Source organism: Ictidomys tridecemlineatus, chromosome X, assembly GCF_052094955.1.
Source record: "Ictidomys tridecemlineatus isolate mIctTri1 chromosome X, mIctTri1.hap1, whole genome shotgun sequence".
In the NCBI taxonomy this organism is placed as follows: Eukaryota; Metazoa; Chordata; class Mammalia; order Rodentia; family Sciuridae; genus Ictidomys; species Ictidomys tridecemlineatus.
This window is the reverse complement of record NC_135493.1, coordinates 1,441,782-1,469,507: the sequence shown is the minus strand read 5'-3', so window position 1 is coordinate 1,469,507 and position 27,726 is coordinate 1,441,782. Positions and strand designations below refer to the sequence as shown.

The window sequence follows — 27,726 nt, the reverse complement described above, 5'->3', positions numbered from 1 at the left end:
AAAGCAGATGCCTTTTCCTTAGTGAACAATGATAACACCTGTAACATGTGCTCAAGACTCCTCTCTTGCCCTCACTAGATAACTCTGTCTGGTTAGGGTAGGAGGGGAAAGCCAGTCAACCTGTGTGAAGGAGTGGCTAGGAGAAGAGTTCATTAAGAGTTCATTTATCTACAATAACTATAACAATCAAAACATTCTTCGATGTGTGGTGGTGCATTAATTGGAAGGCTAATGTGAAATGATCTTCACTGTTCCATTCATAGAATGATAAACTGTGCTACATGTATGAGCAGCCCCATGAATAAGAGTATGCATACATGTATACTTGCTTCGGCCCAGGCCATCTAGAAAAACACAGGGACTTGGTAAAGTATCACATCTTGAAATGGCAGCTGTGGAACTAGGATTGGGGAAGGAAGGTGGGGTTTTTTTAAAACACATTTTTTAGTTGTTAATGGACCTTTATTTTAGTTATTTATATGTGGTGCTGAGAATCAAACCCAGTGCTCACACATTAGGCAAGTTCTCTGCCACTGAGCTACAACCCCAGCCCAAGGTGGTTTTTTTTGTTTGTTTGTTTGGTTGGTTGGTTTTTAAAAAACTTTTTTTTGTAGTTGTACATAGACATCATGCTATGCTGTTTGTTATTTGTTTATTTTTATGTGGTGCTAAGAATTGAACCCAGTGCCTCACATGCATCAGATAAGTGCTCTGCCACTGAGCTATAGCCCCAGCCCAGGAAGGAGTTTTAAAAGACTAAGTCCTTGCATACTTAAGGCTGTCTGAAATTGTTCAAGTCTAGATTTCTGGTTTCTTTAAACAATAATATAGATATTTTAGAATAAAACCAGTCTACAACTCTTCCCCCAAATATAATCTTACTGTGGTTCCCCCAGTTCCATAATAACATTACCAGTGTTTCCTTGGCAGAACCCTGGGCACTGTCCTTGACTCTCCCTCTCCCCTATGTTGTCACCCCATATATGTGATCCCTTAGAGTATATAAGATGTGTTTTCCCCTCCCCATCTCAACTGCCACAATTGTTGCCAAGCTCCCATCATCTCTTCTGAACTGCAACAACATCTGGAGGGGTCTGTCCACTTCCAGCTTGCTTCCTTCTAAGCCTGTCTCCACATTGCTACACAGTGATCTTTATACAACATGACTAATCATTTACTAATCCAATCCCTTCAATGGTTTCCCAGGTTGTTTTGGATAAAATTCAGACTCTATACCCATTAGCCCTCCACTCCACAGTCTCCCCTTTCTGTCTTTTCAACTTAATCTCCCACATTCTTCTCTCCATTTACTGAATATGGGCCAATGGCCCCCTTTAAAGTCACATGGCCTTTGTTCAGGCTGATCTCTCTGACTGCAGTACCATACTAGGCTCCTCTATGCCTGGTTCTTAATCATGGGAGTCCTAGATTTAACATTTTTTAATCGTAAAGCCTTTCAAATGACCTAATAGATGCTCATTAAAAGTTTGGAATGAATGGCTTTTTTCTTGCAGATGTTGAAGATGCAGAAAATTGGTATGGAAAACCAATGCCAAAAGAAAGAGCAGATGCAATTATCAAATTAATTGAGAGCCAGATACAGACCAACAGGAGTCTTTTACCACAACCCCCTATTGAGGATTCACCTCAAGTCAATATCATGGATATAAAAATGACCTGTCCACCTGCTTATGAAGTTGGCGATGTGGTAAGCAAAATGTGGATGATTAACTAAATCATGTATATCAACATGCTTTGTTTTCTTTCTTCCTAAATACATAGTATTCTTGATTTATCTTAATATCAATGGATAAACCAATTGTAAGTGTGATAATTACTTAATGGTTATAATCAGTAAAGATGGGTTTATTCTCTTTTTTTATTCTTTGCTTTTATACTTACTTAGGTCTGAATTTTCATACTGATCAATTCCTATTTATTACCATCCAGGGCCTTATGGCTTTGTCTTGCTTCCTTAGTTCAATTTGTGCCCTGACAGTCCAACTATGCACAAAACTACCATGATTGTGTGTCTGCCTGAGAAGGATGGGCCAATCTTTTGAACTTTATGCTGGATTACACAAGAAAGCAGTCCAATTTATCAAACAACAATTCTTCAAAAAGGAATCAAGTTATGTGTAAAACCCTAAACATAAAGCCTTATATAAAAGTTTTTGGGGTGTGTGTGTGTGTGTATTTAAGACAAGGTCTTGCTATGCTGCCCAGGCTCTCCTCAGACTCCTGGGCTTGAGTGATCCTGCCTGAAGAGCTGAACTGTAGTTGTACACCACCATGCCCAGTGGTTTTTTGTTATTTTTATATTCTGCCCTGTGGTATACTATAGCAGACCTAAAAAAGGTTGGGTCTTCAAGACAAAAGAAATAAGGCAGAAGGCCTAGGTGGAAATATTTTTAAAGCATTTAAAAGTATTTTTTTTAGTTGTAGATGGATGCAATACCTTTGTTTCATTTATTTGTTTTTATGTGGTGCTGAGGATCAAACCCAGTACCTCACACCTAATAAGCAAGTACTCCACCACTGAGATACAACCTCAGCCTGGAAGGAAGTATTTTTTGACTCTTCTTTTATTTTCCCTGTTTATTTGCACAAATTTTGAGTATTGGTTTTCTTTTTTATAATATTTATTTTTTGGGTGTAGATGGACACAGACATAATACCTTTATTTTTATGTGGTGCTGAGGATCGAACCCAGGCCCTGCCCATGCTAGGCGAGCACTCTACCGCTGAGCCACAATCCCAGCCCCATTTGGTTGTTTTCTTAACCTGACAATGTAGATTAAAACCAGATGAATTAACCACTTGAGAAATTAGGAAAGAAATTAAAAAGCAGAAGGGTACTTTGGCAATGTGTCTTAATACTTCAGCTCTTCATACCCTTCAAACTAGCTGTGCAACTTATAGGGATTTATCCTATAAAACACATATCTGTAAGCATGCAGATATGTCTATTGGAAGGAATGTTGATTGCATTGTGGGTTCTGATACCAAAATTGGAAACAACCCAGAAAGAGAGGCTGAGCTTGCCTAAATTATTACTAGAAGTTTTTGAATGAAAAGTAACATATGATTTTATTTTTGTGTAGAAAATCTTAAAAGGAGTTAGCACATTATTTATTATAGGACGTAAAAGTATATTTAGAGGAATGACATCAAATTGTTAAGTGTTTATTTGAAAGAAGGGATTATTGGAACTTTTAATTTTTTAAAAGAACTTATGAATAGGAAAAAATGTATTAGGGAAGCAGAGTAGTTTGTCAAAAATCAGCAAATTAGCTGGGTGCAGTGACACATGCCTATAATCCCAGTGGCTCAGGAGGCTGAGGCAGGAGGATCTCAAGTTCAAAGCCAGCCTCAGCAGTGGTGAGGTGCTAATTAAGCAACTCAGTGAGACCCTGTCTCTAAATAAAATACAAAACAGGATGGGGAAGTTGCTCAGTGGTTGGGCACCCCTGAGTTCAATCCCCGGTACCCCTGCCCAAAAATCAGTGAATTAAAAAAGAAGACACATTAATGTGTGATTCTAAAACTGGTCCTTTGGGACTGGGACTGTGGCTCAGTGGCAGAGTGCTTGCCTAGCATGTGTGAGGCACTGGGTTCAATCCTCAGCACCACATAGAAATAAACAAATAAAATAAAAGCATTATGTCCATCTACAACTCCAAAAATCAAATTAAAAACAAAGAAGTTATTAAACTGGCCCTTTCAATTACCAATATAGCAAACAAGCTATTAGCTATCCTCCTTGATGAGATAAAAGCCATAAATATATTAAATTTAGTCTTGGGACTGCGGTTGTGGCTCAGTGTTAGAGTGCTTACCTAGCATGCATGAGGACCTGGGTTCAATCCTCAGCACCACATAAAAATAAAAAAATATTATGTCCACCTAAAACTACCAAACATTTTTAAAAAGTAAAATTTAGTCTTTGGGAAACGGCAATAAACACAGATGCAGAGAACACAAAGAATTAAGAGGGGCTGGGATTGTGGCTCAGAGGTAGAGCGCTCGCCTAGATGCGTGAGGCACTGAGTTCGATCCTCAGCAGCACATAAAAATAAAAAAAAAATAAAGATATGTATCCATCTGTAACTAAAAAATAAATATTTTTAAAAAAAAAAGAAGAGAGGGGCTCAGTGGTAGAACACTCCTAGCATGTGTAAGGCACTGGGTTTGATCCTCAGCACCACATAATAAATAAATAAATTAAATAAGTAGGTTTTGTGTCCATCTACAACTAAAATATACATATATATTTATATATATGACTAGAAATCTATACAACTCCATGCTAATTGGTATGAAAACATGTTTAAAAGGATGGGGGCCATATTTTAGGAATGCATGAAATATCAAAAGTTGACTTTTTAAAAGATAGAAAAAGCTTAAATATGTCAATAGTCATAGGAAAAAGTCTTGAGAAAACTGTCCAAGATAATACCTCTGAAGCATCAGGTTCACCAAATTTCAAGGGTGACTTATTTTTAGCCTTCAAAGAATAGGTAATTCTTTAGCTGTTTCAAACTTTCCAAATTTGAAGACCAAAGTATCATCTCAATTCATTTATGAAGCCAAAATGTAACAAAAATAGCCCAAAGAAAACTATAGACCAATTATAAATATCAGTGCAAAAAAAAAAAACTAAGTAAAACATTAACCAAGGTCATCTGCATTAGTACATTAAAAGAAGTTTATGACAACCTGCACAACTTAACAAGACTGTCTCAATACTCAAATTTTTTAAAATGGCAAGTATATAAGTTTGATGCAATGGCATGTACCTATACTCTCAGAACTTGAGAGGCTAAAATTGGAGGGTCCCCATTTTTATAACAAAGGTGAATAACTTTCAAACCATTGATCTCAGGAGTTAAGACCATTCTGGGCAACATAGATTCCATCTCAAAAGAAAAAAGAATCATGAATCAGTGAAGTTTAAATTAATAATTCAGATCATTTGTCAATATGGGAAACTTAATACAAATGCTCATCGACTTAAGATGGGAATATGTCCAAATAAACACATTATAAGTTGAAAATATGAGTTGAAAATTCATTTAATACACCAAAACTAGCAAACAACACAGCTCAACAATACAATGCAAAGTGTCAGTTGTTCAACCTCATGATTTTATGGCTGATTATGAGCTGCGTGGTTCACTACTGCTACCCAGCATCACAAGAAGATATCATACAATATATAATTAGCTTGGGAAAAGATCAAAACTGAACATTTGAAGTATAGTTAATAACAAATGTTGGGGCTGGGGATGTGGCTCAAGTGGTAGCGCGCTTGCCTGGCATGTGTGCTGCCTGGGTTTGATCCTCAGCACCACATACAAAGATGTTGTGTCTGCTGAAAACTAAAACAATAAATATTAAAAAAAAATTCTCTCTCTCTCTCTCTCTCAAAAAATAACAAATGTGAATAACTTTCAAAAACCATTGTAAAGCCCAAAAAATCGAACAATTAAAGAGTCAGGGACTGTTTGACCTAATAATACATCAGTGAGTTATACAAAGCAGGAAAGAAAAACCTAATTATTTTTATATGTATTAAAGTAAAACATTAAGTAAAATTTCAGCATTCATTCCTGTTTGAAAAATTGCTTAGGGCCGGAGATGTTGCTCTTCAGTATAGTGCAAGACTAGGTTCAATTCTAGATAAATATATTGTAAATCTGGAGCCCCTTTTTATTTTTTAAATTTTTTTAGTTGTATGTGGACACAATATCTTATTTATTTTTATGTGATGTTGAGTTTCAAACCCAGTTCCTTTCACATGCAAGGCAAGTGATCTACCACTGAGCCACAATCCTAGCCCTGGAGCCCCTTTTGTACCTAATGGTAAAAACATTTTTAATAATCTTGCAAAGAGATTTAGCCCCACTCTGGAAATGTTGGTCACTGTGGTTAAATGAAAGAATAAAATAATCAGTACCAACAAGGAGAAGATAAGGTTCATATTATTTGCAGATGATAGCATTATATGTCTGGAAAACCCAAGAGAACCAGAAATGGTTAAAATTAAGAACAAAGACCAGTGAGAGAGCTTGTAGCAAAACTAACATACAAGAATCAATTTCTTTTTACCTTAATTATTTTTTAAAATTTATTTATTTTTAAATACACGACAATAGTAGAATGCATTACAATCCTAATTATACATATACTGCACAATTTTTTGTATCTCTCTATATAAAATATGTTCATTATACAAAATACATGTATGAAGATTTGAATTTTGTGCCAACATACCTTATGTACAAACAGAGATGATATGAAAAATTGTGGTATATATGTATATTAAGAATTGTAATGCAAAAAAAGAGTACATGTATAATGGCATAAATTGGTGTGAAGATACTTTACCTTAATTATAACTGGTTATTAGGTATGATGGTAAGAAGATGATCCCTTTATAATAGTAAAATGGCCAAAAATAAATTTAGATATACAAAATCTGTATTAATATGCTTGTGCAACTAGAAGCCTAAAAGAAGATCATGTGCCTTTGTAAGAAATGCCCATCAGGTATTTGTGCTTAGACCATTTCTGTAAACAGGCCTCACGAAAGCCTTATTTTTTTTTAATTTATTTTTTAGTTTTAGGTGGACACAATATCTTTTTTATTTTTATGTGGTGCTGACAATCGAACCCAGTGCCTTATGCATGCTAGGCAAGCATGCTACCACTTGAGCCACATCCCAGCCCTCATGAAAGCCTTATTGCCATTTACATCTGGAAAGGGGAACCAGGTAGCTGAGGGACAGGAACAAAAGGAATATAGCCTCTTCATTTGATATCCTGTTATAGCTTTTGAATTTTATAGTGTGTGTACACATTGCCTTTTTTGTGGTGCTGGGGCTCTAACCCAGGGTCTCATGCATGCTAGACCTACGTCCATAGCACCACATTTTCTGAGGGGGAGTTTTTGAACTCAGGGGCACTCATCCACTGAGCAGCATCCCCAGCCATATATGATTTTCTGTGTCTGGTCTCTTTGACTTAGCATAGTGTTTTTGAAGCTCATTCATGCTGCAGTACTTTGTTTCTTTTTATGACTGAATAACATTCCATGTATAGGTATACCACATGTTGTTTATTCATTCATCCATTGATAGACATTTGGTTGTTTCTATCTTTTGAGTATTGGGAATAATGTTTCTTTGGACATTTGTGTCCAAGTTTTTGTATAGGTTTACATTTTATCTTGGGAATATACCTAGGAGTAGAATTGCTAAGTCATATGGTAATTCTGCCCTTAACAGTTTGAGGATCCAGGTGCAGTGGCACACACTTGTAATCCCAGCAATTTGGGAAGCTGAAGCAGGAGCATCACAAACTCAAAGTTGGCTCTGCACAACTAAGCAACACTCTGTCTCAAAACAAAAAATAGAAAGCTTTGGGCATGTGGGTCAGTGGTTAAGTCCCTCTAGTTTCAATCCCTGGTGCAAAAAAAAAAAAAAAAACAGTTTCAGGGATTGCCAAGCCTTGTTTTGGTTTTTGGTTTGGTTTGGTCATACTGAGGATTAGGTGCTTTACCCTTGAGCTACACCTTCAGCCCTTTTTAATTTTAAATTTTGATACAGGGCCTTGCTAAGTTGGAGGCTGGCCTAAAACTTGTGATCCTCCTACCTCAGCCTTTAGAGTCCCTGGGATTAGGGGCATACATTACTGTGCCTGGATCCTTGTTTTTGTTTTGTTTGGGGGTTTGTTTGTTTGTTTTGTACTGGGGGTTAAACTTGGGCACTTGACCACTGAGCCACAACCGCAGCCCTGTTTTGTATTTTATTTAGAGACAGGGTCTCACTGAGTTGCTTAGTGCCTTGCTTTTGCTGAGGCTAGCTTTGAACTCAAAATCCTCTTGCCTCAGCTTCCCTAGCCACTGGGATTACAGCCGTGCACCACCCAGCTTGGTTTTTTGTTTTTTGTGGTGCTGGGGATTGAACCCAGGACCTTGTGCATGCAAAGCCAAGTACTCTACCAACAGAGTTATATCGCCAGCCTTGTTCAGGGGTTTTTTGTTTGCTTTTGTTTTACCTTATTTTTTAATATAAAAATTCCATATTGTAAAGATGCCAGTTCTCCCCTAAATTAATTTATAAATTCAGTTCAATTTCAAACTATATCCTAATGGAATTTTTTATTATTGGTGTCATGATTCTAAAGTTGATATTTTATAGCTTGCAATTAGTTTGCAATTAGTATTATCAGTTTTATAATTAAAAAGCAACAGAGGCATCCACATTTTAGAAAATAAATTTAAAATTTTTAATGAATTATCTGAATGGGACAATAAATGTAGTTAATTCAGATATTTCAAATAAAATGCCATCTGTGAATTTTTAGACAGTAAACTAATTAATGTAGCAAAGTTAATTGAAGAATGAAGTAAAAAACTACAATGTCAGAATCTTCCTGTTGAGTTGTGGAGTGTTTTCCTATACAGCAAGTGGGGCTTAAGAGTATGTGAAATAAAAAGAGATTATTTAATTTCTTCATCAAGATAACAATTTAATTCTATAAAATTGTGCCTGCCTTCTAAGTGCATTCCAAGAAATCTTGCCACTTGACTTTCTTCTAGGTAGCTACTCGAAAAGCATGTGGTTTGGCTCTAGCTAAGCTGGGCCATGCAAACAACAGAGTCATTGTGCTGGATGGTGACACCAAGAACTCCACCTTCTCTGAGATATTCAAGAAAGAACACCCTGAACGATTCATCGAGTGTTTTATTGCTGAGCAAAACATGGTGAGTGTGCTGTGCCACCCTCTTGGGGCTTCTCATTGACCATCAGTGGCCCACTGGACACAGAAGATCCACCCTGCATTACTGTTTCTCTTTCCATTTATAAAAGCTACAGACTGGAGACACAGTCCCCCGAGAAATAGGAGGCAAGTAGCCAGATATAGTTAAGAGGTGGCCTCCAGGACTGCTAAGAGAGGCATGGTAGATTGCCCAGCACCCTCTGGACATCCTGTCCAGGTAGGTAGACAGCAGCAGTTCAAGCACACCTAGCCTAAAGCATCTTCAGCTTCCTATTATCTTTTTCTATTCAGGCTAGCCCTAATAATTAGGCAATCCTTTAGCTACTCAGAGGCAAATACATTGAAGTGCCAACAAGAATGTGGTTTCTCCCTTCCTACTGGGGCCCAGGGCCTTATAAAATCATGCTTTAAGAATTAGTTGCTGCTGGGCATGGTGGCACAGGCCTGTAATCCCAATGGCTCAAGAGACTGAAGCAGGAGCATCACAAGTTCAAAGCCAGCCTCAGCAACTTAAAGAGGCCCTAAAAAAGAAATTTGGTGAGATCCTATCTCAAAATAAAATATAAAAAGGGCTGTGGCTTAAAAGTTAAGCATCCCTGGGTTCAGTCCCCGGTACAGGGGGGAGGAAAAAAAGGAGTTTCCAGCATTTAAAAATCAGAATATTTTTATATAAACTCTAACTCTCTAGAGTCTTTTCACAAATGGAAGAGCTCCCACCATGGGCTGGTGTGCCTCCCTGATGCCATTTGGCTGGAGCCAAGCAGGAGTCCTAGCATTCACAATCAGCTTTTCATGGTCCTCATGCTTTTTTGGCCTACTCATTCCTTTACAGTCATTCCCTGGCCCTATCAGTGCCAGAGTTCAAGCATCTCTGTTTAGTAAATAAAGTCATCACAATTGTAAGAATATGTATATTTGTATGGGTCTCATTAAGTTGTTTTCATTTTGAATGAAAAAAATATTGTCCTTAATTTTCTGTGTCAAACCTCCTGTCAAAAAGATTGTCCCTGCCTCATTGATTCCTTCAGCTAATCACTGTGTTCTGTGCCTAATGATACAAACTCACAGTTGGGAGAAAACAGAAAAGAGGAGGCCAGAGGTAGTATTTAGTACCATGATGTGGTTATGTTGAGAGTGAGGGTTGATCAGGGACAGCCTCTCAAGAGGTGACATTCAAGCTGGAACTCAGGTGACAAGGAATCAGTTGTGTACAGATGCAAGGGATAACATTCCCAGCAGAGGGTCTGGCTAGATAGATGTGAGACAGGCCAAAGTCTGAAATGCTTAAGGAATGGAGGGAAGGCCAGAGTGGCATTGTGAGCATAGAAGGAAATTGTCTCAGATTTGGTCTTCAAGGACCAAATCATAGGGTATTTTCAGCCACTTTCAGCAACCCTGGTTTTCTTGCAGTTTTCTGGGAAGCCATAGGAAAGCTTAAGCAGAAAAGGGACAGGGTGTGTTTTTCAAGACTGTGCAACGTGATGGAGAGGTTGTTGGAGGTAAGGGTGGGGAAGAAACTGGAACATGGCTGTGTAATAGCTGTGGTCCTCATGGGAGAGAAGTGGACTCATGAGCCTTCCCTGACGAGATCAGCAGCATGCAAGAGGCCAGGAGTTCCTAGGAGAGAGTGGTGTCACCTCTTGAGATGGACAAGACTGGGTGAGGAGGGGATAGGAGCTCTCTTTGGGCCCTAGAGGTGGGGGCAGAAAGCGGTATCTTCAGACATGTTTGCTCTGTAGTCACTGAATGCACTTTCTTTTTTTAATTTTTTTTTAAATAAATGACAGTACAATGCATTACAATTCATATTACACATACAGAGCACAATTTTTCATACCTCTGGTTGTATATGAAGTATGTTTACACCAATTCATGTCTTCATACATGTACTTTGGATAATAATGATCATCACATTCCACCATCATTAATAATCCCATGCCCCCTCCCTTCCCCTCCCACTCCTCTGCCCTATGTAGAGTTCATCTATTGCTCCTATGCTCCCCCTCCCTACCCTACTATGAGTCAGTCTCTTTATATCAGAAAACACGGAGCATTTTTTTTTGATTGGCTAACTTCACTTAGCATTATCTTCTCCAACTCCATCCATTTACCTGCAAATGCCATGATTTTATTCTCTTTTATTGCTGAGTAATATTCTATTGTATATATATATGGCACATTTGCTTTATCCATTCATCTACTGAAGGGCATCTAGGTTGGCTCCACAGTTTAGCTATTGTGAATTATGCTGCTATAAACGTTGATGTGGCTGTGACCCTGTGGTATGCTGTTTTAAGTCCTTTGGGTATTGTGTCAGATGGTAGTTCCATTCCCAGTTTTCCAAGGAATTTTTATACTGCTTTCCAGATTGACTGCACCCATTTGCAGTCCCACCAGCAGTGTGTGAATGTGCCTTTTTCTCCACATCCTCGCCTACACTTATTGTTGTTTGTCTCCATAATAGCTGCCATTCTGACAGGAGTGAGATGATATCTTAAAGTAGCTTTGATTTGCATTTCTCTAATTGCTAGAGATGATGAATGATGAACACTTTTTCATATATTTGCTGATTGATTGTGTATCATCTTCTGAGAAGTGTCTGTTCAGGTCCTTGGTCCATTTATTGATTGGGTTATTTGTTATTTTGGTGCTTAGCTTTTTGAGTTCTTTATATACTCTAGAGATTAGAGCTCTATCTGATGTGTGAGGGGTAAAAAATTTGCTCCCAAGATGTAGGCTCTCTATTCACCTCATAGATTGTTTCTTTTGCTGAGAAGAAACTTTTTAGTTTGAATCCATCCCATTTATTGATTCTTGGTTTTAATTCTTGTGCTACAAGAGATTTATTAAGGAAGTTGAGGCCTAGTCCCACATGGTGGAGATTAGGGCCTAATTTTTCTTCTGTTAGACACAGAGTCTCTGGTTTAATTCCTAGGTCCTTGATCCACTTTGAGTTTTGTGCATGGTGAGAGCTAGGAATTTAATTTCATATTGTTGCATACGGATTTCCAGTTTTCCCAGCACCATTTGTTGAGGAGGCTATCTTTTCTTCAGTGCATGTTTTTGGCACCTTTGTCTAATATAAGATAATTTTAATTTTGTAGGTTAGTCTCTGTCCTCTATTCTATACCACTGGTCTATCAGTGTGGTTTGGTGCCAATACACTGAATGCATTTTTCTAAGCTACATATCCCTCTGTCAAGTTTTAAAGTTAATATCTGATTTTTTTTTTTTTTTGGTACCAGGAATCAGTCCCAGGAATGCTTAACCACTGAATCACATACCCAGCCTTTTTATATTTTATTTTGATACAGGGCCTCACTATTTTACATAGGGTCTCAATAAATTGCTGAGGGTGGCTTTGAACTTGTGATCCTCCTGCCATAGCCTTCCAAGTCACTGGGATTACAAGTGTGCCCACCCTGAATTTTTTTTAATATTTATTTTTTAGTTTTAGGTGGACACAATACCTTTATTTTATTTTTATGTGGTGCTGAGGATTTAACTCAGTGTCTCATGCATGCTAGGTGAGCACTCTTACCACTGAGCCACAACCCCAGCCACCTGAATTTTTTTTTTTCTTTTGAGATGGGGTTTCACTAGGTTCACAGGCTAGCCTTGAATTCCCCGGGCTCAAGTGATTCTCCTGCCACCGTCTCCCAACTAGATGGATCTGCGAGCATAACACAACTGTGTCTGGCCTAACATCTGAATTTTTTAAAATATTTTTTTTAGTTGTAGTTGGACACAATACCTTTATTTTATTTATTTATTTGTATATGGTGCTGAGGATCCAACCCAGAACCTTGTACATGCTAGGCAAGTGTTCTGCTGCTAAGCCACAACCCCAGCCCTAACATCTGAATTTTTAATCATAAATTAAATAGTTGGAAATTATATAATTGTCTGTTTATTAAAATTTGTGATATTTCAGTAGTCAAGTTATCCAGTTAAAGGTTACTCCAAGATATTTTTCTTTAGAAATTAAATCACTTTTTCTACTTGAATTTTTATTTGCATTACTTTCCCCCGATATCTTTATTCCTAAAAGCCTTTTATTTTTAAAAATATTTTTTTAGTTGTAGATGGACACAATATCTGTATTTATTATTTATTTTTACGTGGTGCTGGGGATTGAACCCAGTGCCTCACACATGCGAGGCAGGCACTCTACCATTGAGCTACAACCCCAGCCCAAAAGCCTTTTATTGATTGTCTTGTTCTCTGGAACAAAAATACAGATTGATAGCTTTTTAAAATTCTTCTTTTATGGGGCTGGGGATGTGGCTCAAGCGGTAGCGCGCTTGCCTGGCATGCGTGCGGCCCGGGTTCGATCCTCAGCACCACATACCAACAAAGATGTTGTGTCCACCGAGAACTAAAAAAATAAATAAATATTTAAAAAAAATTCTCTCTCCTCTCTCACTCTCTCTTAAAAAAAATTCTTCTTTTATGAATAGGCCTCTAAGCATTAGAATTTTTTCTTATGGATTGAGTTATAGTTGTTACTATTTGTTAATATGCCAGTGGATAAATATAATTGAATAAGACTTAGAAGATATTCTATTAACTTTTTTTTATTTTAATCATGTGAGTGCTAAGAACCCTTATTCACATAAACAAATTTGATTAGGAATGTCATTCAGTTCCTTCTCCATTACAAACCAAAAAAAAATCACATAATGATCTTTCATTTAAAGTTGTTTGTAGCCAGTCCCAGTGATACACAACTGTAATCCCAACTACTTGGAAAACTGAGACAGGAATGTCACCAGTCCAGTTCCAGGCCAATCTGGATAAGATAGTGAGACCCTGTCTCAAAAAAGTTGTTTGTAAAAATTATTTGTATAGTTGATAGTTCCATTGCGATCTCATTCTGTTTTGTTAAAAAGAATTGAAAACCACTTGACTTGTGAAAGGATTTGTCATCTGATTATTTACATTCTTTGCTTTATTAGTGCCAGCATAATTATTTCCAAGTATCCTCTTTAATTCAGTTGGAGGTTTAATACTCCAAGTGTTGCTCTCTATAAGATTGAAGTGGGTGAGAACATGCCTTTTGGGGGTTAGGTTGTTGGTAGGTGATTTTTAGAGAGACAGTATAAAAGGAGCCACCAGCTGTTTCTCTAGCAGATGAATGTAACCCAGTTGCTACACAGTCAAAGATCTTGCTTGCCTGCCTTTGAAACCAGCTACAGTGACACCCACCTTGGTAAGTCCTTATTTACTTCTGGAGATATTTGTATTCCAATTTGAAGTCTACTGGGATACATGAGCCTGGACTTGCAGAGACAGTAAGGAATAAATTAGGGGTTGTTAAAATGTGCGTATCAGAGTAACAAGAGGTGCACAGTCCAATGAAGCAGCAGGACTGGTCCCATTACAACCTCACGGAAACCTCCAGCAGAACATGCTTTGAGAAAAGAAGGGTGACTTCTTGAGCCAAATGCTTCTGAGAGGCCAAGTGAGATGCCAGCTGAGGTCAGGAGACCACTCACATTTGGCAGCCTCAAGGTCACTTATGGGGCTGGCAACCTAGATGAAGTAGGCTATGGAGAAAATGGGAGATGAGACAGTGGGGACAATAACAATAGATGACTTTCTATGAAGTTTTCTGTGAAGTACTTAGATGTGGGACAGTCTCTGGAGGGAGGATAAGACAGAATAGGAGAGTGGCAATGGAAGGTACTGGCGGGTATTGACTGGCAATAAGATGATACAAGAGAAAAGGAAAATCGGATTGAATGGCATGGGGGGATCATTGTATACTTGGAGACACCATGTTGGAGACACTTGAGAATGCAAGAGAAGAAAGGGATCTAGGATAACCAGTAGGCAGGCCCTTCTGAAGGAGAGGTAGGACCATGACACTGGGTGAGCCAGGTGGGAAGGGATGGGGCAGATGTGAAACACTTCATCTCTTCATTTCTCATTCCTCAGAAGGTATCAAGATAAGAGTCCCATAAGAGCATGAAAAGCAGGAAATGAGGGTACAAAAGGTTTGAGAAAGAAGAGAACAGAAAAGAAACATGCTAGGACTGCAGCGCAGTCTTAAATATCCAGAATAGGAGTTATCATAGGGACTTTGCTATCTAAATTAGGTGGGAAAAGGGTCCAGGGATGTTCTAATTCATGTTCTCTGTGTTGCAGGTGAGCGTGGCACTGGGCTGTGCCACCCGTGGTCGGACCATTGCTTTTGCTAGCACTTTTGCTGCCTTTTTGACCCGAGCATTTGATCAGATCCGCATGGGAGCCATCGCTCAAATCAACATCAACCTTATTGGTTCTCACTGTGGGGTGTCCGTTGGTATGAGTTCTGAATGCCATTATTTTGATAGCTTTCTTCTTCCTTTTCAGAGAAATCTTAGCACATGATTGCTTAAATCTTGCATTCTTTTATGGTTCCCTGAAGTTTGACTCTTCGGGACTTGTTATTTGTTTGGTTTGGTTTGGGTTTTGGTGCTGAGGATTGAACCCAGGAATACTTTACTGCTGAGCTACATCCCTAGCCCTTTTTATTTTTTATTTTGAGACAGGTCTCACTACATTGTTCAGGCTGGCCTCCAATTTGTGATCCTTCTACCTTAGCCTCTGGAGTTACTAGGATAACAGGCATTTGCCACCAGGCCCAACTCAGGACTTCTTTTTTGAAAACTCTATTGTGCAGGCTGGGGTTTTGGCTCAGTGGTAGAGCGCTTGCCTCACATGTGTGAAGCCCTGGATTCGATCCCCAGCACCACATAAAAATAAGTAAATTAAATAAAGGTATCCTGTCCATCCTCAACTAAAAAAATTTTAAGGGGCTGGGGATGTGGCTCAAGCGGTAGCATGCTCGCCTGGCATGCGTGCGGCCCAGGTTCGATCCTCAGCACCACATACAAACAAAGATGTTGTGTCCGCCGAAAACTAAAAGAAATAAATATTAAAATTCTCTCTCTCTCTCTCTCTCTCTCTCTCTCTCTCTCTCTCTCTCAAAAAAATTCTCTCTCTCTCTTAAAAAAAATTTTAAAGCTCTATTGTGCTTTAAATGCTTCGAATAGTTAGGTAAACTTTGAGGCGAATCTCTTGGTGTTACTGTAAAATGCTCATTCTCAGTCATTGAGAAATAAGTATCCTGAGGCCTCTTGGATGTCTTACTGCATATAAATAAGGACAGCACAGAGTCCCAGAATTCTTTTCTGCACTTTGCCTGGTCACCATCTTTACTGGGATGAGAAATGTGGGTAGAGGAAAGAGAAGAAGATTCTGTCTGGATACCACTCAGATGGAAGTGGGGCTGAGATCACCAAAGTACCTTTGTGCTTTGGGCAGTGGGAGCCCTTAAGGAATAAAAGGCAGGGAAATAGACTGATGGAAATCATTTCTGGAGCAATAACCTTCCATGGGGGAACAGAAGGACACAGCAGGAAGTAGGGAAGCCCACAAGAGGGTTGAAATAGGGTGGGAGTTAGCAGTAGGGTGGAAAACCAAGGGTGAACCTGAGAGAGCCTGGAGAAAAAAGAAAACATTCCCAACAGATGGAAGGGTCTGCAGCTGTATGAAAATCTGAAAGCAAGTCTCACTTGGGAGAGGGCAGGGAGTCATGTTCATGAATGGTGGAAATGATGGAAAGATGATTCACCTGACCTGCTTGGTGGGACAGGTCATCTAGGCAGATTTAATGCTTACATTTGCTGCTATAATGCTGAAGAAGCACACTGGGGAGCCATCTAAGTAACTCCCTAGGTTGGTTAGATTGGATTAAGAAGGCTCTGGATAGAGCTAGGAGTCACAGCTGGGCAGGTGGTTGCAGGTGCAGATACTTGTCCAGGGAGGGAGCAGAGAACCAAAGCTGCTGAGGCACAGCAGCATTGAAAGGTAGGCAGGGCTAGAGGCCTGGAAGAGAGTCCTAGAGTCTTTTCTCCCAGGCTTGGGTTCTGTGTAAGTTTGAAAATCAAGTCAGCTACAGGGAAAAGTGGCTCTTAAGTCCAACCCAGAGAGGATCTGGACTTCTGGGGGTAGGCCATTGTCCCAGGCAAGGCAGTGTGCACAGTGGTGTCCTCTTCCTTGCTGGGAAGAAATAGACTGAAACTTCATACATTGCAGTTTCTCTTTCAATGGAATTTCTGACCAGGAACTGTTTCCAAATACATTCTAAGGTACACTAAGTTGTAATAGCACCCCGAGGTGTCCCCAAAGGTGTGTGACGTTCACCTACTTGGAAAGCCTAGAGAAATGAGTCAGATACTCCAATCCACAAAACCCAGTGTCTTAAGGAGGAGAAGGTAGAAGAGCAGAGAAGGAGGGGCAAAACGTGAGGGGACCTTCCTAAGTAGAATAGGAATGATTAGAGACTCAGGCCAATTCAGGCCACCAAGACTCAGGGAAGAGAGCATCATGTCAACTTAGACAGTATTAGTATCAAGTAACAGAGATCAGTCATTCTGAAAGGTCAATTGGGAGCCTAACCCAACTTGATTCATCTAGATCTCAAGGGAGATAGACATGTGAAAGCTCAGTATAAATTATAATGAGTTACAGCAATATCAAAGTTGGACCATTTTGGTGGGCTCTGCAATTGTTTGGGGCACCCTGTGGCAATAAGAATTGTTCCTTCTCAAGAGCAGGTAAGCAGGCAGAGGGTAGCTTATTGGAGGTGTTGTGCTCATATTTTTGTTGGGCTATGGTTTTCTCAGGTGAAGATGGCCCTTCCCAGATGGCCCTGGAAGATCTGGCTATGTTCCGAGCAGTTCCCAACTGCACTATTTTTTATCCAAGTGATGCTGTCTCCACGGAACATGCTATTTATTTAGCAGCCAATACCAAGGTATGTTTAATGAGATACTGGTTGAGACAGAAAATGCTCTAAGGGGCTGGGGATATAGCTTATTTGGTAGAGCGCTTGCCTTACATGCACCAGGCCCTGGGTTCAATCCCCAGCACCAGAAAAAAAAAAAGCTCTGCTCCAAGTTTGGTATTGATGGGATTTTCCCCCTTTTTCATGTCTCTAAGGGGCAACCTCTACTCTCATTTCCACCACAGCCTTGTTTTGCCTCTTGTGAACTTTCTAGAAATGGAATCAGATAACAAGTATGAAATCATAAAACAATCTCCAAGATATAGTAAATAGGGGCTGAGGATGTAGCTCAGTGGTGATAGTATTATTTTTTAAGTATGATCTTTACAGCAACAGGTAATTATGTGCACAGACACACTGGCATTATAACAGATTCAAACCATATGAAAGGGGCTGGGGTTGTGGTTTAGTGGTAGAGCACTTGTCTGGCACATGTGAGGCACTGGGTTCGATCCTCAATACCACATAAAAATAAATAAAGAACTTTAAAAAATTATATGAAAGGATGCCGAACAGAGCTTGTCTGCCTATCCGAGTCAGGGCTAAGGGCAAGAAATGGGAAGCACTTTGGGTATTCTAAATGGGTAAGAGGTTTAACAAAGCATGCTTATGAAATCATAGGAGTGGGATCCAGGTGGCGTCCCAAACTGTGGAGTATTCACCCACCAGTGTAGCTGCCACTCTGAGGCCACTGCTAGGCCTATGGGACTTAGGTATACCCAAGCTGGGTACAGTGGTGCACATCTGTAGTTCCATTATAGTTCTACTCAAGACCTGGAGTGGGAGGATCCCTTGAGTTTGAGACCAGCCTAGGAAACGGCAAGACCCTGACTCAAAACATCAAAAACAAGGCACACCCAGTTGCCTCAGCCAGGGATAAAGAAGCCACTGCTTCTGCCACCACTGCCCTCTTAAAATCTAGAAAACTAGAGAGTGGACAATAGGTACTAGTGCAGACAAACCCCAGGATGCCCAGCTCTGGCTCACTGTTGGAAACACCTCAGAAAGCCACATATGCTCCCCTTGGGAGGTCTTGTACAATAACATTAGATGGTAGAGTTAAATTCCTGTCTAGACCCTACTTGTAAGGGAGCTTAGGGAATATAAGTATTTTTCCAACCTTTCCATGATGTTTACCAGACTCCCTCAGCACCTCTGGCCCTGTACCTCACCTATGCCTCTGCACAGGTAACATTGGCACACTCAGGACAGAGTGCATGAATTTCCTTTCTGAACATTCACAACACATATGCATAGACATTTCTATGATTTTTTTGAAGTGGGCTCACATCATACATATTATTCTGGACTTACTTTTTTACTTGTTTTGGGTTGTGGAATTTTTATTGTTTTGTTGTTATTGTTATTGTTGTTGTTTGTTTGTTTTGGGGTTTTGGTTTTCTTAGTGTTGAATGGAATCCAAGGCCTTGCACATGCTAGGCAAGTGCGCTACCACTGAGCTACATCCTCAGCCCCTATTTACTATATCTTGGAGATTGTTTTATGATTTCATACTTGTTATCTGATTCCATTTCTAGAAAGTTCACAAGAGGCAAAACAAGGCTGTGGTGGAAATGAGAGTAGAGGTTGCCCCTCAGGATGAGGGGAATGACTGGAAGGAGACATGAAAGAACTCTGAGCTGATGGACATGCTGGGTGCTAGTTACATGGTGTGTGCCCTTTGCCAAGGTTCAAGGGGGCTACACTTAGCATTTGTGCATTTTTCCTCTAGCTAGGTTATATCTCAAGACACACAAAATAAAGCTGCTTTATAACATGAATGAATGAAAGCAAAGTTTTTTTTAATATTTATTTTTTAGTTTTAGGTGGACACAACATCTTTATTTTCTTTTATGTGGTGCTGAGGATTGAACCCAGTGCCTCATGCATGCCAGACGAGCGCTACCACTTGAGCCACATCCCAAGCCCAACAAAAGCATTGTTTTGCTTTCCCCAACCCATGCGGGCAGCTGAACTTAAAGTCGCTCATGTAAATTTCCAGGGACACCAAATAAAACACAGACACACACTTTACCTTTCAACAAGCTTCAGGACAGCTTCTCCGCTCGTGGCCTCAAGTTTCCCAACTGGGAGAGCAAGAGAAAGTCACCAGGGGCTGGTGAGAGAGAGCAAGCACGTTCGGAAGTGGGCTTTTATTGGGGGACCCTTAGTCTTAGAAAGTTCTATCCAAAAAAGGCAAGAAGGGGCAGGGTTACAAGGGATAGGTGAGTGTAATTTAACCCAAGGGGTGACACCTACATCTGAAGACATGCCTTCGACTTCCTGAGCTGGGACAATGCCCAAGTTATCACAAAATGTAGTAATTGGTTGGAGCCTCTTGCTTCAGAGTGGAAGGCATGGGTCATTCAGAGTGGCTCCCCATAATGTTTCCTGGCTGATGTTTTAGTTTATAATGCATCATTTATATATTAATGTAAGTTAGCAAATACTTTAACTAGACATTTGAGGTTTTATTATGCTCCTAAATGTTTATGTATGCAAGTTGATAGTAAAGCTCTATTTACACATTTTATTGGGAAAAGGTGAGTCATTTTACATTCATACGTTTAAGGTCTTTCTAACAATGAAGTATTACAAGCTATATTGTGGCAAAACTTAATTTTTAACATTGCATTCTGGGCTTTCTAGTCAACATGAATTAGTGCCTCTGTCCCGAGTTTATGTTTGGTGGAGACAGAACAAGTCAATGAGAATTTGGGAAATCTTTTCTAAGTTAATAAAAGGGACAGTTTGGAATGCTTGTCACTAAGGGCATCTGCCAGGGTCCCACTTGGGCTATTGCCTGGCCCAGTAGCACAATCCAGTTCACTGGTGTTTGTACATGTTTGTCCCTTGCTTCAAAATGTATGTGTTTGATTGTTAGTAGACACTCAGTCTTCCTCTTTCCCACTTCCTGATGGTTTATGGGAATTTATAGCTTGATTTTATAAATTATGTTTCTGGATTGCATTATGCCATAGGGAATGTGTTTCATTCGAACCAGCCGGCCAGAAACTGCAGTTCTTTATACCCCTCAAGAAACCTTTAAGATTGGACAGGCTAAGGTAAGGCTCAAGTTATCCAGTATCGTATTTATGTATTTATGTAAAGAGAACTGTTATAAACCTTGCCCTAGGCATCCTCACAAACAATAATTTTTTTCTTTTTCTTTTGTTTTTAAAAAGTCAATTGTGACGGGGCTAAGGTTGTGACTCAGTGGTAGAGCACTCACCTAGCATGTGTGAGGACCTGCGTTCGATCCTAAGCACCACGTAAAAATAAATAAATAAAATGAAGGTATTATGTCCAACTACAACTGAATTTTTTTTTTTAAAGTCACTCGTGACCTTTGCCTGATTTTCCTTAGGAAGGAGCCTTCTGACAGTTTAGTTTGACCTGCACTTTTCTCTTTTCCAAATGTAGTCTTTTTGTTGAACTCTTATAACAACTCAAAGGCACTTGAGTTTGTTGACTGTAATTTATCACAGCCTCAAATTAAACAAAATCAAGAAAAACCAGTTCAAATGAGTAATATATATCTGCTAGGTTCAGATTTTATAGATCTAAGGCCAGGTTTGAAAAAAAAAAAATGAACCATTTTGCTGGGGGAGATTCTTTGACCCTGTGGTTTATTTTGTGCATGTAATATAGCTTTATCTGTAGGCCTCATGATTAAAGCTTGACATTACTGGGCACTTTGCATAAAATCCTTGGGAAACTCAGATTATCAGCCCTTATTGTAGATGAGGATCAGAGAAAGTAAGCACCTTGCCCAAGGCTTCACAGGTCCTGAGCACCAGACCAGGATTCTGGCCCAAGCGTGAGCTCAGCCGCTCTGGGCCTCTCCACCAAATTGTCCACTTCCTGCTGTTCCTACCTGTCCAAGCTGCATATGGGGAAAATTAGAAAAGAGTGTGGAGAAAGTTTGTGACTCTACTTACTACCTACAGAGTATTATGGGCATTTTGGCATGTTTCCTTCCTGCTTTCTTCCTAGGCATATGTATATATTTTACACAATTGAGATCATACTTTAGTAGAGTACACAATTTAAAATGCCATTGCTCTCTCTCCTTTTTTTTCCATTTAGAGATACTGGGGATTGGACTCGGGCAGTCACCCACTGAGCCACATCCCCAGCCCTATTTTGTATTTTATTTAGAGACATGGTCTCACTGAGTTGCTTAGGGCCTTGCCATTGCTGGGGCTGGCTTTGAACTCATGATCCTCCTGCCTCAGCCTCTTGAGCCACTGGGATTATAGGTGTACACCACTGCACCCAGCTGAAGGATCTTTCTTATATCTCTTTTGTCTTTTTTTTTTTCCTAAAATTTTCTTGGTCCTGAGAAAAAGAAATAAATTTTCTAATGGTGAAGGATGAAACTTTAAAGTGTGTATGTATATGGTAACATGCATGGGCATGGGTAATTAAATGGTTGGGTTTTGCAAAGTGGACATAGATGTGTATGTACATATGTATATATGTGGTTTGGGCTAGGGGTACTGGTGATCAAACCCAGGGCCTGTACATGCTAGGCATTAAAGAATCATTTTATTTATGCATTATATAAGAACTTAATAATTTGTATTGTAAGTCAAGAGAAGACAAATTTGCAAAAAAAAAAAGAGTATGTCAGGATTTTAAATGCATCTGATTCAGCCTTTTTTCTAGTGAATTATTAAGGAGTGAAATTATTAGCATTGGGGAATAGCAGTGTAGCAGAGTGCCCTCTGATTTGAGATGTGCTTTATTATTTATTTATTTATTACATACATGACAATAGTGGAATGCATTGCATTCATAATTAGATGTAGTAACCACAGTACTTTGTTTTGTTGGTGCTATACCAGGTTGTCCGCCAAAGTGTCAATGACAAAGTCACGGTTATTGGAGCTGGAATTACTCTGCATGAAGCCTTAGTGGCTGCTGATGATCTCTCTAAACAAGGTCTGTTGGTTGTTTCTGAACATTGAAGTTCATCCTTGGAAGAGGCAGGACTTTGCCTACCTCATGTGCCCCAACAGGTTTATTTTTGTGCCTGCATATTCTGTATTCTAAGTCTGCTTCTTACATCAAGCTGGTATTACTTTCTTCAGATATTTTTATCCGTGTCATTGATCTGTTTACCATTAAACCCCTGGATGTTGCCACCATCATTTCCAATGCAAGAGCCACAGGCGGCCGGATTATCACAGTGGAGGATCACTACCCAGAAGGTGTGTGCAGGCATCATGAATGTGTTTGAAAGTTTATTTTGGCAATAAGTGTTTTTTGTTTCCTTGATTGGAGATGTTCCATGCTCTTGGGTATCAGTACCCATCTACTACTCACCCAAAGATAACACTTTTTTTTATAGTTCTGGGATTGAACCCAAGGCCTCACACATACTAGACATGCATTCTATCTCTGATCCATATCCCTAGTTCACAATATACCTTTATTATTGTTCTTTGCAAGTGTATTAATGTAGGGATCTTCTCACCCAGCCCATAATGCACTTGTGTGTCCCCAGCACACTGTCCAGTCACCAAGGTGGGTTGTTGGCAACACAGAGGAGTGGCTGACTCAGTACTGAACAGGGAGCAGTCACAGAAAGCTTTATTTACAGTTTCTTTTGAGTTTTGAATGATTAGTAGTTTACTTGCCATCTCCCAAAATAGTACCATTCAAAGAATAAAGCAAATGCAGGAAAAGAGCATGTGGTAGGGAGGGAGAGAGGGCTGAGTAACACTTGGACTTGAGAAGGTTAACCCACATGATGTGATCTGATGAGGAGCTTCATATGTTCTCATGATGGCTCCCAGGACCACATCCTGATGGATGATTTTCTGGAAGCACTCCCTGCATGTGGCACCCAGTTGCCCTCCTGGTTGAGGTTTATCACAGGAGAAGGGCATGTGGTGGGTTCCACTAGTATAGGAACCTTGGTTGAAGACTGGAGAAGTCTACCTCACTCCCTGCCTGAGACAGCTCTATCTGCACAGGTATGCCTCTTAGAGACTCAGAGCCCTGCATTTCTATTGAGGGCTGCTGACATTGACACCCTCTGCCAGGCACATAACAAATTTCCAATTCCTTGCAGAAAAGTGGGTGCTTGCTTAGTCCATGTTGTTCTTACAAATAGTCCAGACAGAGGGACCACTGCTATCAGCAGAGAAATCATCCCAGCAGTGCAAGCTGCTTGCACCAGCTGAGGGCCAATCTTGCAAGCTAATAGCCTCAGACCTGCTTGTCTCCACAATGAACCTGCACAGTTCATTGGTTCATCTTAGTGGTTTTCACATCCTTCACAGTTTTGAGAATCTGCTCCATAGTCCCTCCCACATCCATGGAGCCTAAGTTGAGAGTAGACCCTGTTATATGTGGGGGTGGGAGCAAACTGGAGTATTGGAATTTAAGATGAGAACTCCTTAGGCCAGTTGGAGAAGACTATGTGATTCAGTGACCAGGGAAAATATTTCCCCATGGGAGCCAGCAGGTTCAAGGGTCTGTATATTTTGTAGCTTTAAGGCTCACTAGCTACCTCCAGAAAAGTTCCTAATATCTCTTGCTTACCCAGGTGGCATTGGGGAAGCTGTCTCTGCAGCTGTCTCCATGGAGCCTGACATCCTGGTTCATCAGCTGGCAGTGATGGGAGTGCCTCGGAGCGGGAGACCCAGCGAGCTGCTGGATACATTTGGAATCAGTGCCAGACACATCATTGTGGCTGTGAAATGCATGTTGATGAACTAAAATAGCTGTTGATTCTGTCTTAGAAGACTGGCCTCTGTACCTTATATTTAGGCTTGTTCTAAAACCATTGTTGAAACTCTTGACCTTTGCTCTCCTTAAAGCCAGCTAACACCTTTCTTCATTCCTAATTCACAAATCCCAGTTAACTACTTTCCTTTTAAACAATGAGTATATATACACATGTGCTCCTTTTTGAATCATTAAAGTGGATTATAAATTTTAAGTGAAAAGAAATAGCAACCATCTGATATTAAGTTTCCTACACATAAATAGGTGAGGATCACTGTAGAAGTGACAGTTTCTTAAATGTATTTCCCTCATAAGAGAACAAAATGTGCATTGAATTGTAGACCACAGTAGCCCTGGTTTCATATACTGCCATTCCCAGTTTGAGATTCCATGTGCTGCCTTCTTACCTGCAGTTTCCTGGGTAATATGTGACTTCAGCTGCACCAGAGTTTCCTCTGTTGTTTGCCTTCATCTCCCCACCACAATTCAGAGGCTGTCGAGCAGCAGCCAAAGCTGTTAGGATGTCCTGTGCTGCTTGTGGTGACTGTTCTGTGAAAACATGAGGGCACAGCTAGACCTGGTCCCTATACTGTTCAAGTCGTTGTTAATAAAGCATTTCAAAAGCAGCTGCTTTATTCTGTTTGCGCCTTCCATGAGATTTGATTTCTCCTTGAATAAGAGAGGTCCTAAATATGAGAGGAGCTTCTGTCTAAAACAGATGGAGAGAGCCCTAGCCCCAAGAATAAACATGGAAAAGGATAATAAGCTAGCCTGCAGAATCCTCACTAGAGAATCATGTATGGCTTGAAAATTCACCCCTGAGCCAACTCATTCCCAGTAGCCAGAACACAAGAAAGGTACCAGCCAGATAAAGATGGGCCTGAGTTTTAAAATCATACCAGGTGTGCCTGGTATATCATATTCCTTATTTTTATTACCACCATTAAGTGGTCATCAGGGATTTTTGGAGTCTTGACTGTTGTGCCCAAGGAATTATTTTAGCATGAGCTGTAGAGACCAGCCTAGGAGTTGGAGTCCTCAAGGCCTACTCATTTTACTCCTGCCCTTCTGTACCCCTGAGCTAGTTTCCTGGCCTGTAAAATGAGTATAGTTATTCTACTCACTTCATAAGATTTCAATATTATTTTATAAAGGTAATATGATAGAGGATGATTATAGAAAATTGATAAAATGCAAATGATCAATTTTTTTTACATCACATTTGTCACCATCTCAGGGTAATTGTTTCTCATGCTCCATGCAGAAACATATATGATTGATTCTGTCTTAGAAGACTGTGTACAGTTCAGTGCACAGCCACAGCAAGTTAATTTTAAAACATTTTATTGCCCACCCCCCTCCAAAGAAACACTACCCTTTCTTACTTTCCATGTAGCCGGGCGTGATGGTGCATGCCTGTAATGCCAGCAGCTTGAGAGCTGAGTCGGGAGGATCGTAAGTTCAAAGTCAGCCTCAGCAACTTAACAAGACCCTATCTCAAGAAAGGGGCAGGGGCTGGGGATGTGACTCAGTGGATAAGTGCCCCTGAGTTCAATCCCCAGTAAAAAAAATATTTGGGCTGGGGATGTGACTCAGTGGTAGAGTGTTTGCCTGGAAAGCATGAAGCCCTAGGTTCAGTTTCTAGCCCCACAAAAAATGTCTTCATGTACCTTCCCAGTCTCTGGCAACCACTGATCTACTGTTTATGAATTTACCAATTTTGGATATTTCATAAGAATGGAATCATACAGTATGAGGGTTTTTTTCTGGTTTCTTTTACTGAACAGTTCATTTGAGGTTTATTAATGTAACCAGTGTCAGAACTTTATTCATTTTTACAGCCATATAATATTCTGTTCTATGGTAGACTACATTTTTTTCTTTTCATCAGATGATTGACATTTGGGTGATTCTGTTTTCACTGCATAGTGCTTTTGTAAACATTCACATACACAAGTTGGTGTGTAGAGTTGTATTTTCACTTTGGGTAAGTGTATCGCTAGGAATGGAATTGCTGAGTTGTATGGTAATTGCCCTTTTGAGTGTCTTGTCATTGGTGTGTGTTTAGTTTTGAGAGCAGTAAATGAAACAATGACTGGAAGGTATTGAGTGATCTATAAAGCATTACATATTATAATCCATTATCAATAAGAAATGGACCAGCCAGATAAAGATGGCAGTGTAAGGGCTGGAGATGTACCTCAGTGGTAGAGCACTTGCCTTGCATGTGAAAAGCTCTGGGTTCAATCCATATGCTGTCCTGAGAGAAGCAACCCACCAGGTACTCTGGTGTCAGCTACCACCTGACTTTAATCCCCAAATTGTTGCTTGTTGGTAGCAGGGTCCTACTAACCTTTTTTAAACTCCATTTTTTCATTTGTAAAGGGTGGATGACCATGGTATCTGTTTACAGGCTGAGGTCAGGATTTTACATTGCCATGGAAATGTCCACATTCAGGCCCGCCCTGCTCACTGGTAGGTTCCTACTTCCCAACCACGCCCTAAATTCTCACCAGATCCCAGCTGTCCCACCCCATCAGCTCATCCCTACAATCCTTGTCAGGGATTGACTGTATTGGGGTGGGCAGCAACTCTGATCTGCCTTCCCTGTCCATTTCCAGCCTTCCTCTATAACCCTAGCTACTGGCCTGCCCCTCCACCACCACCCCCAACCACCTATTCCCTGCTCGGACTCCCTCTACCCACCATTTGACTCTGCCTGGCGCTGGTACCTCGCGCCCGCCTGCCTTGCGCCTGCCGCTCATGCCTCTGGCAACCCAGCCAATCCATTTACGTCATTGGCTTTTGTCCCGTCACTCACTCAGCCACAGCCAATCAACATCATTCGCACCACCAGGGACGTACACTGCAGACCCCAAATTTCACACTGATTTGCCAGGCTGGGCAGGAACCTATCTCACCCCCTATCTCTCAGTGCACCTAACCGTGGTGTTTGAGCAGTGGCGAAGGATGGAGGGACGGCTAGAGCAAAGGGAAAACTGGGATGCAGAAGGTTACGGAAGTATACATGGGCCAGGCATAATGACGCAAGCCTGTAATCCCAGAGGCCCAGGAGGCTGAGACGGGAGGATCGCGAGTTAAAAGACAGCCACATCAATTTAGCGAGGCGCCAAGCAACTTAGTGAGAGCCTGTCTTTAATAAAATATAAAAAATGCGGGGGCGGGGGTGTGATTCCATGTTTAAGAGCCCCTGAATTCAATCCTCGGTACCAAAAAATAAGAAGTACATTTGGGGCACATGGGACCTGTCTGGACTCCAAAAGGGCGAAAAGCCACGGAGAAAAGCAAGTTCCCTTTCAGTCAGATCGCCAAAACAAGACCTCAGAGTTGAGTTCTACCAC

The 27,726-nt window shown here is 40.4% G+C and overlaps 1 protein-coding gene across 1 annotated transcript in view; it reads left to right on the top strand.

The window, feature by feature from the left end:
- Positions 1 to 24,990, top strand: part of Tktl1 (transketolase like 1) — a 35,788-nt gene extending 10,798 nt beyond the window's left edge. Inside the window, exons 6-13 of the mRNA XM_005340632.5 lie at positions 1,515 to 1,708; positions 8,606 to 8,770; positions 14,938 to 15,094; positions 17,463 to 17,593; positions 20,605 to 20,688; positions 22,474 to 22,570; positions 22,720 to 22,839; positions 24,183 to 24,990. Of these exons, the coding sequence (XP_005340689.1) occupies positions 1,515 to 1,708; positions 8,606 to 8,770; positions 14,938 to 15,094; positions 17,463 to 17,593; positions 20,605 to 20,688; positions 22,474 to 22,570; positions 22,720 to 22,839; positions 24,183 to 24,355 (1,121 nt within the window). The 3' untranslated portion in view covers positions 24,356 to 24,990. The remainder of the gene's footprint in view (positions 1 to 1,514; positions 1,709 to 8,605; positions 8,771 to 14,937; positions 15,095 to 17,462; positions 17,594 to 20,604; positions 20,689 to 22,473; positions 22,571 to 22,719; positions 22,840 to 24,182) is intronic.
- Positions 24,991 to 27,726: the final 2,736 nt, after the last annotated feature.